Raw genomic sequence first — 15,590 nt, 5'->3', positions numbered from 1 at the left:
CTTTCTCTAGAGAATTACACAAAAACTCTGCAGTTTCAGGGAGGTCCATGGGCTTGCTTAAGACCATGGACCCATAGGGGCCACAATCTCTTATTAGGAACGACTGTTCTATACACAATGAATGCATAAAAAGATAATTTTCCTTAGCAGACACTAATGAAGCACTTTAAAAACCAATAACACTTTTCTCTGGATAGAACCCTAAATACGAGGTCTGACAATTGAGTTCGTGAACTCATCCTAGAAAAATGCTACGTACCTCATTGCTGAATATCAGTACTATGGTCACCTTCGAAGTACTCCCCTTGAGAAGCTATGCACCGATGCCAGAGCCTAGTCCACCCGTCAAAGCAATTTTGGAACTCTTTTTCTGGAATGGCCATCAGAGCTGTCATCATATTACCCTTGATGTCTTGAATGTCATCAAAATGTCCTCCTTTCAATATTTCCTTTATCTTCGGGTAAAGAAAAAAGTCATTGGGGGGCCAGATCAAGTGAGTAGGGAGGGTGTTCCAACACAGTTATTTGTTTACTGGCTAAAAATTCCCTCACAGACAGTATTGTGTGAGCTGGTACACTGTCGTGATGCAAGATCTCCTTCAGGACCATTTGTGCACATACATTTCTCATGCCAAGATTTTCAGTTACGATTTTCCTAACTGTTTCTCTATCGATGTTTATTTGGTCTGCTATGCTTCTCAGAGTCAGATGACGATTTTGACGTAAAATTCGATGAATTATTGAAATGTTTTCATCAGTTCTGCTTGTTACTGGCCATCCTGAGCTCTCTTCATCAGTGATGCTTTCTCTCCCCTCAGAAAAATGTATAATCCATTTGTACACTACTGTTTTCTTCATGGCATTATCCCCATAAACTTGGACTAATATGTCCCTGATTTAATTTCCACTCTTGCCAAGTTTAACAAATTGAATGTTTGTTCATTGCTCTAATTCAAGCTCCAACATTCTCACACTCAGCAAAACACTACCACACATTGACATTAACACAGCTGTGAGACACTGATATATCAAGGTTAGGAAACCTTTCTGAGTTGTTTGTTCAGTGCTGCTAACGTAAGTGCACAGTGGCAAGTTCATGAACTTAATTGTCAGACCTTGTACATTGTCAGTGGTAAGCTAAATGGTATCATCTTTTTAAAGTACAACTGAGCAATCTACAGCAAAACTCTGAATATTTATATTCCCACTTAGGAAGAATCTACTATCATAATATCCATATACAATTTTTTTTTTTGGAGTTGGATCTTACTCTGTCACCCAGGCTGGAATGCAGCAGCATACTCACAGCCACCGCAGCCTTGACCTGATGGGCTCAGGTGATCCTTCCACCTCAGCCTACCAAGTACTGGAACTACAGGTGTGTGCGACCACGCCCGGCTAATTTTTTGATTTATTGTAGAGTGAGGTCTCGCCAAGTTGCTCAGGATGGTCTTGAACCCCTGGGCTCAGGAAATCTTTTTGCCTCGGCCTCCCAAAGTGCTAGGATTATAGACTTGAGCCACCGTATCCAGCCAATTTATTTATTTATTTATTTATTTTAAAGTCAAAGTCTCACCGTCACCCAGGCTGGAGTGCAGCGGCACACCCATGGCTACCACAACCTTGACCTGCTGGGCTCAGGATATCCTCCCACCTCAGGCTTCCAAGTAGCTGAAACCACAGGCACATACCACCACATCCGGCTAATTTTTTTTTTTTTTTTGAGTTGGAGTCTCACTCTCTTGCCCAGGCTGGAGTGCAGTGGCATGCTCACAGCCACTGCAGCCTCGACCCACTGGGCTCAGGCAATCCTTCCACCTCAGTCTTCCAAGTAGCTGGAACCATAGGCACATGCCATCATGCCTGGCTAATTTTTCTTGATTCACTGTAGAGATAAGGTCTCGCCAAGTTGTCCAGGCTGGTCTTGAACCTGTGGCCTAAGGCAATCCTCTCGTCTCAGCCTCCCAAAGTGCTGGGATTATAGGCGTGAGCTACTATACCCGGTTTCATATAAAAAGATTTTTAATCAGAGCAATCTATATGTTCAATCATAGGCCTATGTTACAGCCATAAAGCAGACTATCAAGAACCACTAAAAAAATTATGTCTTACAATTTCTTTTCCAGTAAAGTTATTTGCCAACTCTCCTTTGAGAACAAGAAGGTGCCTTTCCCACACTGCTAAACTCCTAAATGCTTCATGTGAGAAATATCATCCAATTTCTTTGCACTATAAGGTTGTAGACAGGAATTCAAAGCAGAGAGAACTCATCAAAGCAGTGATGAACTAACACCGGAAAAATCTAGAAACAGCCAGAGAGAGAAGGCACATCTGGAGTACTGTGCAAGGTTCATTATGATGGATTATGGGGGGCAGGCATGAAAGCTATGAGAGAATTGGAGAGGTGGGCAGGGGCTTTGTATGTTCTGTTATGAAGTTTGTATTTCATCCTACAGATACTGAAAAGTTTTTCAAAGATTTAAAACTCAAAGCAAGATTAGATAATTGTGATTCAGAAGATTACTTTGTATACAGTGTAATCTCATTTCCCCCTCAAAGTTTTATTATGCAAACGTTCAAGCATACTGAAATGTTGAAAGAATTTTACAATGAGTTCTATATATCCAACCCACTAAACAACCTCATATTAACCAACTAAAAAATATGTTCTGAAAAAGATAAACAGGACATATTTTTAAATGTCAACAGTAGTTATTTCTGGGTAGAGATATTGTGGGTCATTTTTATTCCCTTTCTTATCTATCTATATTTTTAAATTTTCTTACAGTAAGAAAGTGTTACTTTTACACTATAGAAAGAAAAAATTATTTAAAGAACTAATTTAAGCCAGACGCAGTGGCTCATGCCTGTTATCTTAACACTTTGGGAGGCGGAGGCAAGAGGATTGCCTGAGTCCAGGGGTTCCAGACCAGCCTGGGCAACTTGGCAAGACCTCGTCTCCACAATAAATTAAAAAATTAGCCGGGCATGGTGGCACATGCCTGTGGTTCCAGCTACTTGGAAGACTAAGGCGGAAGGATCACCTGAGCCCAGCGGGTTGAGGCTGTAGTAGCTGTGAGTGAGACTCCAACTCAAAAAAAAAAAGCATGTTAATCAGTGTTGATATTCAGAATTGATGATAAGCACGAGACCCTGAACATTACACTTCAAAATCAGAATATATCAGAATATTCAAACTAATCATCTCCCTTCCAAGGCTCATCCCCCCCTGCCATTGACCTATACTGGTGAGTCCTTCGATCATCTACCCAGATACATTGTCAGAGAACTAAGACCCATCTTAAGCTCTCTTCATTCTTCTTAGGTTATTTAGCCACATTGATGTTATTTTCTAAAATATCTTTTAACTTGGTCAATTTATTTTCTAACTTCTCTGTTTGAGTGCTCATCATCTATCTCTTGAATTACTCCAAAATTCTTTCACATTTTCTCTGTCTGTAGTCTTACCTCCTCCAACCCTGTATTTATGTGGCTGCCAAATTAAATTTTTTTTTTGAGCCAGAGACTTACTGTCACTTAGTCATATGTGAAGTACTTACCTTAGTGTCCCTTATAACTATTTTTCTTGAGAATCAGGAAGGAGGAGGATGGTATTTTTAAGGGTATCCAGTAAAACTGGTTAGCACTCTGAGTCAGCTTTCTAGGCTACTATGGATACTCAGAAAGCATTTGTGTATTTCTACGTTAATTTCTTTTCTTTTTTTTTGAGTTGGAGTCTCACTCTGTCACTCAGACTGGAGTGCAGTGGCCGCTTCTGGTCACCACAGCCTCGACCTGCTGGGCTCTGGCGATCCTTCCGCCTCAGCCTTCCAAGTAGCTGGAACTACAGGCGTGTGCTACCATGCCCAGCTAATTTTTTGATTTGTTGTAGAGATGAGGTCTCATCAAGTTGCCCAGGCGGGTCTCGAACCCACAGGCTCAGGCAATCCACTCGCCTCGGCCTCCCAAAGTGCTGGGATTACAGGTTGAGCCACCGAGCCCGGCCTGTCTTTTTTTTTGAGTTGGAATCTCACTTCGTTGCCCAGGCTGAAGTGCAGTGGCGTGCTTGTGGCCACCCCAGTGTCAACCTGCTGGGCTCTGGAGATGCTTCCGTCTCAGTCTTTCAAGTAGCCAGAACTACAGGCACGCGCTATCATGCCCGGCTAATTTTTTGATTTATTGTAGAGACAAAATCTTGTCATGTTGCCCAGGCTGGTCTCAAACCAGCAGGCTCAGGCAATCCTCTTGCCTTGGCCTCCCAAAGTGCTGGGATTATAGGCTTGAGCCACCATGCCCGGTCCCTACACAGTTTTGTTTTGTTTTGAGTTGGAGTCTCACTCATTGTCGCCCAAGCTGGAATGCAGTGGCACACTCACAGCCACCACAGCCTTGACCTGCTGGGGTCAGGCGATTCTTCCACCTCAGCCTTCCAAGTAGCTGGAACTACAGGCACACGCTACCACGCCCAGTTAATTTTTTTTTAATCTGTTGAAGAGATGAGGTCTCACCATGTTGCCCAGGCTGGTCATTAACCCGCAGGCTCAGACAATACTCTTGCTTCAGCCTCCCAAAGTGCTGGGATTATAGGCTTGAGCCACTGTGCCAGGTCCACACGTCGTGCTTTTTGGAACAAAGCAGTCATGAATAATAAATGAAGTATGTCAGTACCTCCACTTTACAGACCAGGAAATTAAGATATACGGGTAATGACTTATCCAAAGCCACATGTTAAGCCAGAGAAAGGGCTAATATTGGAAACAAGATCTCCAGGCCCCTGACCAATGATCTTTCTGTTTACCGGGCCATTTCCTATCACACTGCTATCCCTTTTCAACCTCTAGACCTCCCTCCTCACTACACCGAAAGCTCCCTACAAAAGGGCAACTTTACCAGATACTGCCATGGTGTCGTTGATCCATGCAATGGAAAAGATCCAGTCCTTATGTCCATCCTTGGAGGGGAGGGAGTAACAGGTACAGGGAGGAAAAAAAAAGAAAAAAATCAATAAAATAAGGATTTAAGGATTGCAACAAACTCTTCTGAGAAGTATCTAAGTCTGATTAAAAATATCTTTGTAAAAATTACAACTCTGGCCAAGTGCTATGGCTCACACTTGTAATTCCAGCACTTTGGGAGGACTGCTTTAGCCCAAGAGTTTGAGACCAGCTTAGGTAATATAGCAAGATCTTGTCTCTACAAAAAGTTTTTTAAAAATTAGCCAGGTGCGGTGGCTTCCACCTATAGTAGCAGCTATTTGGGAGGCTGAGGAGGAAGGAACGCTTGAGCCCAGAGGTCAAGGCTGCAGTGAGCCACGATCATGCCACTGCACTCCAGCCTGGGCAACAGAATAAGACTCTGACTCAAGAAAAAAAAAATTGTAACTTTGATCTCTGGTGATCTCAAGATATGACATCATCCCATAATCTTTACATTTTATCTCAAGGGGCTCAAAGCTGGAACGAAACTGGCACTACCACGGGTAATAAACATACCCAGGAGACACATAGTGTCTGGCCTTCTACCCTTGGGTCCTATCATCTATCTGTCTAGAACTCTGTTTCTCTAGACATCTACAAGGTTTATAATCTGATTTCCTTTAAGTCTCTCTGCTCAAACATCTTCATATCAATGAAGCTTTCTCTGTCCTCTGAAATAGTATCCTAAACCTTACTCTCTTTCCCTTTAGCCTGCTTTTACTCTTCTCCATGACACTTATCACATTTACTGGTTGATATGGTTTATTTGTTACCCTTCACTAGAAAGCAGGCTTCAAAATGACAGAGGCTTTATCTGTTTCATCTACTGGTGTGTCCCCAGGGTCTAAAACAATGTCTGCCCATAGAAGACTAAATAAATGGCTGCTGAATGAATGACTTAGTAAACTCTGCTGACTATGGGCAGTGGGAGATATGTGAACACTATGGATTCAAATAGCAATCTATTGCTGTTGGCCCAAGATATGCTGCTTGCCCCTGTATTAGACGTACACTATGCACTAAGGCAAGTCCCCACCCTGATAGCTCCACCTCTACACTTCACTCCCAAGATCCTAGAATCAGCAGAAATTCAGAGGAAACCACCTCCTTAAGTGGGCTACTGGGAGGAGAGTCCATGTTAACTACTGGGCTCTGTTTAAAAACCAAGCTTCCTCTAACTACAATTACTGGGAAAACTTACATCTCCCACACACACAGGATCTAGTGTAGGCAGTCGATAGATGGCAAGACTGTTAGGGTTGTCTCCTCCAGTGGCTAACAGTGTTCTAGATGGATTCAGTTCGATGGCATGGATACCACAGCCCTGCTGGGTCACACCTCCAGGTTCCCGGTCTTTCAGAATGGGGATCTTGGTGATCTGGCTTGTTTCAACATCCACTACAAATAGCTAAAAAAGAAAAAGGATACAGAAGCTGAATATAATTCTTATTTATTTATTCACTTATTTTGAGTTGGAGTCTCACTCTGTCGCTCAGACTGGAGTGCAGTGGCCGCTGCCGGCCACCGCAGCCTCGACCTGCTGGGCTCTGGTAATCCTGCTGCCTCAGCCTTCCGAGTAGCCGGAATTACAGGCATGCGCTACCACGCCCGGCTGATTTTTTGATTTATTGTACAGATGAGGTCTCGCCAAGTTGCCCAGGCGGGTCACGAACCCGGGGGCTCAGATAATCCACTTACCTCAGCCTCCCAAAGTGCTGGGGTTACAGGCTGAGCCACTGAGCCCGTATAATTCCTATTTAATTGGCCAGTGTGGAGTACAAATATCCATTTGCTCAATTTTCCATCGAATATTTAAATAATGTTTACTATATGCTATAACTGTGGGAATTATTAAAGACATGGTCAGGGCTACTAATCAAATGAGACATAAAAATAAGTACATCATATTACAGAAATTTTAGATAGACTATGCTACATGAGGCCAGGCATGAGCTCATGCCTATAATCCCAGCACTATGGGAGGCTGAGGTGGGAGGACTGCCTGAGCCCACAGGTTTGAGACCAGCCTGGGCAACTTGGCGAGATCTCTACAATAAATCCAAAAATTAGCCTGGTGTGGTGACGCGTGCCTATAATTCCAGTTACTTTGAAGGCTGAGGCTGTGGTGGTGGCTGTGAGCATGCCACTGCACTCTAGCCTGAGCAACACAGTGAGACTCTGACTCAAAAAATAAAAATAAAAAAATAAAATAAAAAAAGAATATGTTACATGAGCACAGGTTAGGAAGTAGTTAAATTTTGCCTGGGATTCACAAATGGTTTCAAAGAGGCCTTGTATTAGGTTACAGACATAAAATGTCAGACCCAAACAGTTTTCTGTCAGTTTGGGCCTATTTTATATATATAATCCTTACCCACTCACACACAGAAACTTGTAAACAAAGCAAAACACCCAGAACACATCACAGTCACTAATAAACATACCTATTAATATTACTAGGTTTTCTGGAATGACTAGAGACAGATGACAAGGTAAGAATTATTAATATCTCATAGTTGCTCTCATCACACATTCAGTTCTACACCTCCAGGCCTTTGTTCCTCTGCCTCTGCCTGGAAGGGCTCTCTTTTACCTCTTTACCCTCCAAGATTCAAGTCAAAGAGATGCTCTGTGGAAAAGATCAGTCTCAGTGAAAGGACATTGCTGACAGACTCTACTAAACTCTTCATGAGATTCAACGGTTCATTCCTTCATTCACTTGTCAGAATTGTTCCAGGTACTACGAACACAACTATTTTTTTTTGAGTTGGAGTCTCACTCTGTCACCCAGACTGGAGTGCAGTGGCCGCTCCTGGCCACCGCAGCCTCGACCTGCTGGGCTCCAGGGATCTCTCCACCTCAGCCTTTCAAGTAACTGGAACTATAGGCGCGCGCTACCACACCCGGCTAATTTTTTGATTTATTGTAGAGATGAGGTCTCACCAAGTTGCCCAGGCGGGTCTCGAACCCATGGGCTCGGGCAATCCACTCACCTCAGCCTCCCAAGGCATGGGATTACAGGCTGAGCCACCGAGCCTGGCTGGAACACAACCATTGACAGGAGAGAAATAATTTCTACCTTTGTATACCTTTTAGCCTAGGAAGTTTTATTAAAATCCTGTCAGCAATTCTCATGGTAAAGCCAAACCATGTCAAACCTTTATATAAACCTCCTTGCAAAGAAGGAGATCCATGAAAGGAGGAACTAAATTGAATCTTAAATTTAAATATAAAAAGGAAGTAGCACATGTCTGTGGGGCAAGAGAATTATGAGTTTGAGCCCAGCTTAGGCAAAACAGCAAGAGCTAGTCTCAAACAAACTAACATGCATGCATGCACACATGCATGTATGTATGTATCTATTTATGGAGACAGAGACAAAGAGAGAGGAAAGGAGAAGTAGCCAGAACAACAGTACCAGATAGGTTGAGTAGGAGTTGGGGGAGGACAACCACTCTCAAACTACCTGAGAGCAGCAGTTTCCCTGACTGACAGGTACCACTGTCAATATATCCCAAAGGTATTTTAAGCTCAATGCACGGTGACTCACGTCTGTAATCCCAGCACTTTGGGAGGCAGAGGTGAGAGGATTCCCTGAGCTTAGGGGTTCAAGACCAGCCTGAGCAACATGGCGAGACCACATCTCAACAATAAATCAAAAAATTAGGCCAGGTGCAGTGGCTCAAGCCTATAATCGCAGCACTTTGGGAGGCCAAGGCGAGAGGACTGCCTGAGTCCACGGTTCCGAGACCAGCCTAGGCAACATGGTGAGACCTCATCTCTACAATAAATCAAAAAATTAGCTGGGCATGGTAGTGCACGCCTGTAGTTTCGGCTACTTGGAAGGCTGAGGTGGAAGGATCGCCTGAGCCCAGCAGGTCGAGGCAGTCGTGGCTGGGAAAGTATCACTGCACTCCAGCCTGGGTGACAGAGTGAGGCTCCAATCCAAAAGAAAAAAAAATTTAGCCAGGCATGGTGGTGCATGCCTGTAGTTCCAGCTACCTGGAAGGCTGAGGTGGAAGGATCACCTGAGCCAATAAGTTGAGGCTGCAGAGGCTATGAGCAGCGTGCCATTGCATTCCAGTCTAGGTGACAGAGTAAGAGACCCCAACTCAAAAAACAAAACAAAAACTCAATGTGTCCAAAACCAATTATCATACTCCTCAAATTGCTCATTTCTCTAATGCCACCATTATCTCTGCCTTGTCACACAAGAGTAGCTACAGGACTATAGGCACATGCCACCACATCCAGTTAATTTTTTAAAATGTTTTTGTAGAGATTGGGGTCTTGTTATGTAGCCAAGGTTGGTCTTGAAAAAAGCAGTTCACTTGCCTTAGCCTCCCAAAGTGTTGGGATTACAGGCATGAGACACTGTGCCTAGCCCTAAATATTCTAACAGCTGGCTCCTTCCTCTGCTTCCTATCATTACCTTTCCTCTGGATGACTGCAACTGGTCTCCATGCCTTCAGGCAAGGCCACCATCAAAATTATTCTCTATAAGCACATTCATCTTCCTAAAAATGGAAATCATCTAATGCTAGTCTCCAATTAAAAAACATACAATGGGCCAGGCGTGGTGGCTCATGACTATACTCCCAGCACTTTGGGAGGCCGAGGTGAGAGGACTGCCTGAGACCACAGGTTCAAGAGCAGCCTGGGCAACTTGGTGAGACCTCATCTCTACAATAAATAAAAAAATTAGCTGGGTGTGGTGGCACGTGCCTATAGTTCCAGGCTGAGGCGGAAGGATCACCTGAGCCCAGCGGGTCAAGACTACAGTGGCTGTGAGTGTGCCACTCACTCCAACTTGGGTGACCGAGTGAGACTCTGATTCAAAACAAAAACAAAAACAAACTCTCCCTTTCACCTAAATCCAAGATCCTTAGAATGGCAATCCAGCCCCTCTCTATCTGCACGTCCAGCCATTAACTGCAAGCTCCAGAAATAACTGCTTATATTTATCATACAAGATTCTTCAATGAAATATAATAATTTTATTTTATGCTCACACTGTTCACAATGCCAGAAATGCTTTCTTCTACTTTATTTGGTCAACATGAACTTAATATTTCATGATCCAGTTCAGACATGTCTTCCTGGAATATTCTCTAAATGTCCAGGCTGACTAGGTGCCCTCTTGTAGGATCCCAAGATACCCCTTTACCCACTTAGACCATATCTCACCACTTACTTATCTGTCTTCCCTATTAAACTAATAACTCCCAATTCTAAGAGCAGAGGATTGATCTTATTTGGTTCCATAATCTTGCTCCAGCAACTACTTAGCACTTGCAGTGTCACCTTTCAGGGCATCTGCCCAACAACTTTAGGAGGTTCCCACATCCTTGTGAGGGTGAGGCTCTGTAACTGTTTATTTGATAAAAGTCTAGACCTCCCCACTCCCCTCCTCTCATCACAAAGTACAGTCTATGGGGAGCTCCTGGCTCAGGGAGAACCAGTCCAAAGGTGGCACTAGACCAAACTGCCTGGGTGGCCATTTTCTACCAAAGTCAGTCCTCAGAGACGTAAACATAAGAGGAATCACAGACATCCTTGGCTCCTAGTAGCTTTCCAATTCCAGGTTCTATTTCCTTCTGAGATGTAGGGATACTTCCTGTTGTTGCAGTTTATGAACTAGTCCTTTTTTTTTTTTTTTGAGTTGAAGTCTTACTCAGTCTCCCAGACTGGAGTGCAGTGGCCACTTTCGGCCACCACAGCCTCAACCTGCTGGGCTCCAGTGATCCTTCCGCCTCAGCCTTCTGAGCAGCTGGAATTATATGTACGCGCTACCACGGCCAGCTGATTTTTTTTTTATTATTTATTGTAGAGATGAGGTCTCGCCAAGTTGCCCGGGTGGGTCTTGAACCCATGGGCTCAGGTAATTCACTCACCTTGGCCTCCCAAAGCATGGGATTACAGGCTGAGCCACCAAGCCTGTGAACTAGTCCTTTTAATGTAAATAGGTTTCTTATCCTTTTAGACAAACAATCACTAGCCAGATGACTCTCAAAATGTTTACTGAAGCAAAATTAATTGCCTACTCACATGGCTGTGCTATGTGAGACAACGCATCCATAAAACGCTAGTTTCCAGATCAGTGATTTCCAAACTGATTATATGAAATAACCTGGAGAATTTTCATTAAAATTCTTTAAAACACACACACACACTCTGCGTTTTACCCTAGAACTCCTCCATTAGAAAATTTAAATTTGCATATTTATTGTAGCACTATTCACAATAATCAAGATACAGAATTAAACTTAAGTGTTCATGAATGAGCAATTTTTAAAATGTGGTATAGCTACACAATGGATTATTCAGCCATAAAAAAGAATGAAATTCTGTCATTTATGACAAGATGAATACCTTAGAGGACATTACGTTAAGTGACATAAGCCAAATAAAGAATATTGCACGACCTCACTTATAAATGGAACCTTAAAAAAAGGTGATCTCATGGAAGTAGGAAGTAAAATAGTGGCTACCAGAGACCTGAGAGACTAGGGAGACAGGGTGGGGAGAGGGTGGTCAATGAGTACAAAGTCACAGTTAGACAGGAGGAATAAGTTCTGCTGTTCTATATTGCACAGTAGGGTGACGATAGTCAACGATAATGGGCCAAGCATAGTGGCTCACACCTATAATCTCAGTGCTTCGAGAGGATAAGGTAGGAGGATTTGGCTGAGGCCAGGAGTTCACGACAAATCTGGTCAACATAGCAAGATCCTGCCTCTACAAAAAATTTTGTTAAATTAGTCAGGTATGGTGGTATGCGCCTGTAGTCTTAGCTACTTGTGAGGTTGAGGTAGGAGGACTGCTTGAGCCCAGTAAGCTGCAGTAAACTATGATCACACCACTGCACTCCAGCCTGAAGATGGAACAAGACCTTATCGGTAAAAGTGACATAAATCAGAATCTGTAGTTTACCAAGACCCCTAGGTACACTGAAGTTTGAGCACTAATCTAAAGATTCTGCTCTGTAATGCAGAGAGCAGTGAGTTTCGTAAGACTTAAGTGTCTGAACCGCAACCTGAAAAGACCTGAGTTTCTCCAATGGACCTGAGGGTTGGCTAAAAATTTAAGAATGATTTCAGTACACTCCTCTGTCTTAAAACAAGGTTCCATTTCTGCCACCCAGAAAGGGTAAGGAGAAAAGGTTTCATCTATTAATGTCCAAGAAAGTCCTAAGTCTGACCTCTCCGGTTTTGTTGGAATTGGGAAAGCTCTAGGTTAGAATTCCAGATTGGTTATCTATTAGCTGTGTGATCTTGCCCAAGTCACTTAACCCTTCTGAATCTTGCTTCTTACTCATAAAATTTGGATAACATAATCTATCCCATAGGGTTGCTAACAGCTCTAGTAAAACACAGTGTCTAGCACAAGGGGTTGGTATAAAACAGGTACTTTAATAAATGACAGCTAATAGTAGTACCTTATTATTCTAATGTTTGTTTAGTTTTGCAGGGGGTAACATAGGTTTCTACACTGGATAAAAAACATCTGATATGAGGGAGATGGTAAAACTGAGGTCAGCTGGAACTGCAGACGTTTCAGGAAACTAAGAGTTGACCCCCAACCTTACCCTCATCCTGCAAATGAATGACAAAGTGCCATACGGAGGACAGAGCCTTCCTGTTTCTTCACTGGACGAGACAAAAATGTGGATGAGCTGCCACAGAATCTCTTCCCAAGTTTTCTGACAGGGGGCCAAGGCATCATACTGCTCCTGTAACATTTCCCGGAATGGGGCTGCTCCACATTAACCTACTGGGAGCCCTGCCAGAAACCAGCAGCACAGCAAGGTAAGCTTGAGGCTCAGGCTCCCCGGAGCTTACATTCTAGGATAGAGTGGGGGGGGGGGGGTGGGGGAAGAAACCAAAGGCTGTTGCTTCAGAAGATGTAAAATTAGTGAATACATCTCTACATTTATTTATTTATTTATTTATTGAGTTGGAGTCTCACTCAGTCGCCCAGACTGGAGTGCAGTGGCTGCTCCCGGCCACACAGCCTCGACCTGCTGGGCTCCGGCGATCCTTCCGCCTCAGTCTTCCAGTAGCTGGAACTACAGATGCGCGCTACCACGCCCGGCTGATTTTTTATTTATTTATTTTTTATTGTAGAGATGAGGTCTCACCTGCCCAGGCGGGTCTTGAACCCACAGGCTCAGGCAATCCATTCACCTCAGCCTCCCAAAGCGCTGGGATTACAGGCTGAGCCAATGAGCCTGGCTCATCTCTACATTTATGTATGTGCATCTAGACACGAATAAATGAGTGTATGCAAAGACCAAGGTGGCTTAAAAAAAAGGAGGGGGGAGCCTCACAAAGTTGCTAAAACTCGAGGTGTTTTAGACTGGAGCCCAGGAAAGAAAGAAAAGCAAATCCATGCAGGTCACATAGACATCAAGATAAACTTTATTGCAGTCAGCCAGTAAAACACAGGTGGACAGCCTAAATCTGTTAAAAGTTGGGGAAAAAGCTGGGCTTGGTGGCTCAGCCTGTAATCCTGGGCCTTTGGGAGGCTGAGGTGAGTGGACTGCCTGAGCCCGCGGGTTCGAGACTCGCCTGGGCAGGCGAGACCTCATCTCTACAATAAATCAAAAAATCAGCCGGGCGTGGTAGCACATGCCTGTAATTCCGGCTACTTGGAAGGCTGGGGCAGAAGGATCGTTGGAGCCCAGCAGGTCGAGGCTGCAGTGGCTGAGAGCGGCCACTGTACTCCAGTCTGGGCGACAGAGTGAGACTCCAACTCAAAAAAAAAAAAAGCAGAGAAATCTATTCCCTATCCCAAACTGAAAAAGTGAGGAGGACCAAAGGAGAGTGTAAAGACCAAGAAATACAACAGAAAATGCTCAGACACTATGTATCAAAAAATAAATGGCGGGGTTCGGTGATTCAGCCTGAATTCCCAGCTTTTTGGGAGGCCAAGGCAAGTGGATTGCCTGAGCCGTCAGGTCCGAGACCAGCCAGGGCAACTTGGTAACACCTCAATTCTACAATAAAAAAATCAAAAATTAGCTGGGCATGGTAGTATGTGCCTGTAGTTCCCACTACTTGGAAGGCTAAGGCGGAAGGATTGCCGGAGACCAGCAGGTCAACACTGGGATAGCCATGAGTGTGTCTTGGCACTCCAGACTCAAAAACACAACCCCCCCCCAAAAAAAAACCCAAAAAATATGTATAACCTATAATTCCAATTTTAGGAATTTATGCTAAGGAAATAATGAGTGAACAGTTTTAACTACTGTGCAGCATTTACAAACTAGTTAAAGACCACAAGAGATTGGGTATAGTCACACAATGAGTTCATATAAAATTTTAAGAATTTTAAGAATGACAGGAGGCACATGCTGCCCAGTGGCTTCCGGAAGTTCCCGGTCCACCATGTCAAGGAGCTGGAAGTGCTGCTGATGTGCAACAAATCTCACTGTGCTGAGATTGCTCATAACGTTTCCTCCAAGAACCGCAAACCCATCGTAAAAAGAGCAGCCCAGTTGGCCATCAGAGTCACCAATCCTAATGCCAGACTGCATAGCAAAGAAAATGAATAAACAACTCACGTGCACGTTTTGTGTTTAAATAAAACCATAAAAATTGTAAAAAAAAAAAAAAAAAGACAAGAGGATTTTATTTTATTTTATTTGAGTTGGAGTCTCACTATGTCACCCAGACTGGAGTGCAGTGGCCGCTCCCGGCCACCACAGCCTCAACCTGCTGGGCTCTGGCGATACTTCCGCCTCAGTCTTCCAAGTAGCTGGAACTACAGGTGCGTGCTACCACGCCCGGCTAATTTTTTTATTTATTGTAGAGATAAGGTCTCACCAAGTTGCCTGGGTGGGTCTCGAACCTGTGGGCTCAGGCAATCCACTCACCTCAGTCTCCCAAAGGAACGGGATTACAGGCTGAGCCACAGAGCCCGCCTTGGACTTTTTTTTTTTTAAAGAAACGAGGTCTCACCAAGTTGCTCAGGCTGGTCTCAAACCCATGGGCTCAAGCAATCCTCTCGCCTCAGCCTCCCAAAGTGCTGGAATTACAGGTGTGAGCCACTGTGCCCAGTTAGGGGATATTTATTAACATAGAAAGCTGCTCATACTATGGTGTTCATATCAACTTTAGTCAAACTAATGGTTACAAATTCTGATACCCACTATCACTGAACCAGTCAAGAAAGAAAAGGGTGCCCACTGTAACTCCCTCCTGTTCAACCATAGTATAGGAAGTCCTAGCTAGGGCAATCAGGCAAGAGAAGGAAATCAGGGGTATCCAAATAGGAAAAGAGGAAACTAAGCTATCCCTCTTTGTAGACAATATGATTCTATACCTTGAAAACCTAAGGGAATCTGTCAAAAACCTGCTTGCACTGATAAAAGACTTTGGCAAAATTTAAGGGTACAAAATCAATGTGCAAAAGACAGTCATATTTTTATACACCAACAACAAACAGGCAGAGAACCAAATAAAAAGCACACTCTCACTCACAATAGCCACACAAAAAATGAAATACCTTGGTATCTTCCTAACCAGGGAAGTGAAAAACCATTACAATGAAAACTACAAAACACTGTTCAAAGAAATCAAAGAAGACACAAACAAATGGAAAAATATTCCA

At 43.7% G+C, this 15,590-nt stretch overlaps 1 protein-coding gene across 1 annotated transcript in view; it reads right to left on the bottom strand.

Moving 5' to 3' along the window:
* The window catches only part of DCAF12 (DDB1 and CUL4 associated factor 12), a 43,490-nt gene that overhangs the window by 9,963 nt on the left and 17,937 nt on the right, over positions 1–15,590 (bottom strand). Inside the window, exons 3-4 of the mRNA XM_008070969.2 lie at positions 6,178–6,384; positions 4,891–4,951 (exon numbers count right to left, since the gene is read on the bottom strand). Of these exons, the coding sequence (XP_008069160.1) occupies positions 4,891–4,951; positions 6,178–6,384 (268 nt within the window). The remainder of the gene's footprint in view (positions 1–4,890; positions 4,952–6,177; positions 6,385–15,590) is intronic.

The sequence above is a fragment of the Carlito syrichta genome, unplaced genomic scaffold (genome assembly GCF_000164805.1).
Source record: "Carlito syrichta isolate Samal-C Ts95f unplaced genomic scaffold, Tarsius_syrichta-2.0.1 Scaffold112228, whole genome shotgun sequence".
In the NCBI taxonomy this organism is placed as follows: domain Eukaryota; kingdom Metazoa; phylum Chordata; class Mammalia; order Primates; family Tarsiidae; genus Carlito; species Carlito syrichta.
Note: the sequence above shows the minus strand (reverse complement) of the source record. Positions and strands in the feature narration are given on the sequence as shown.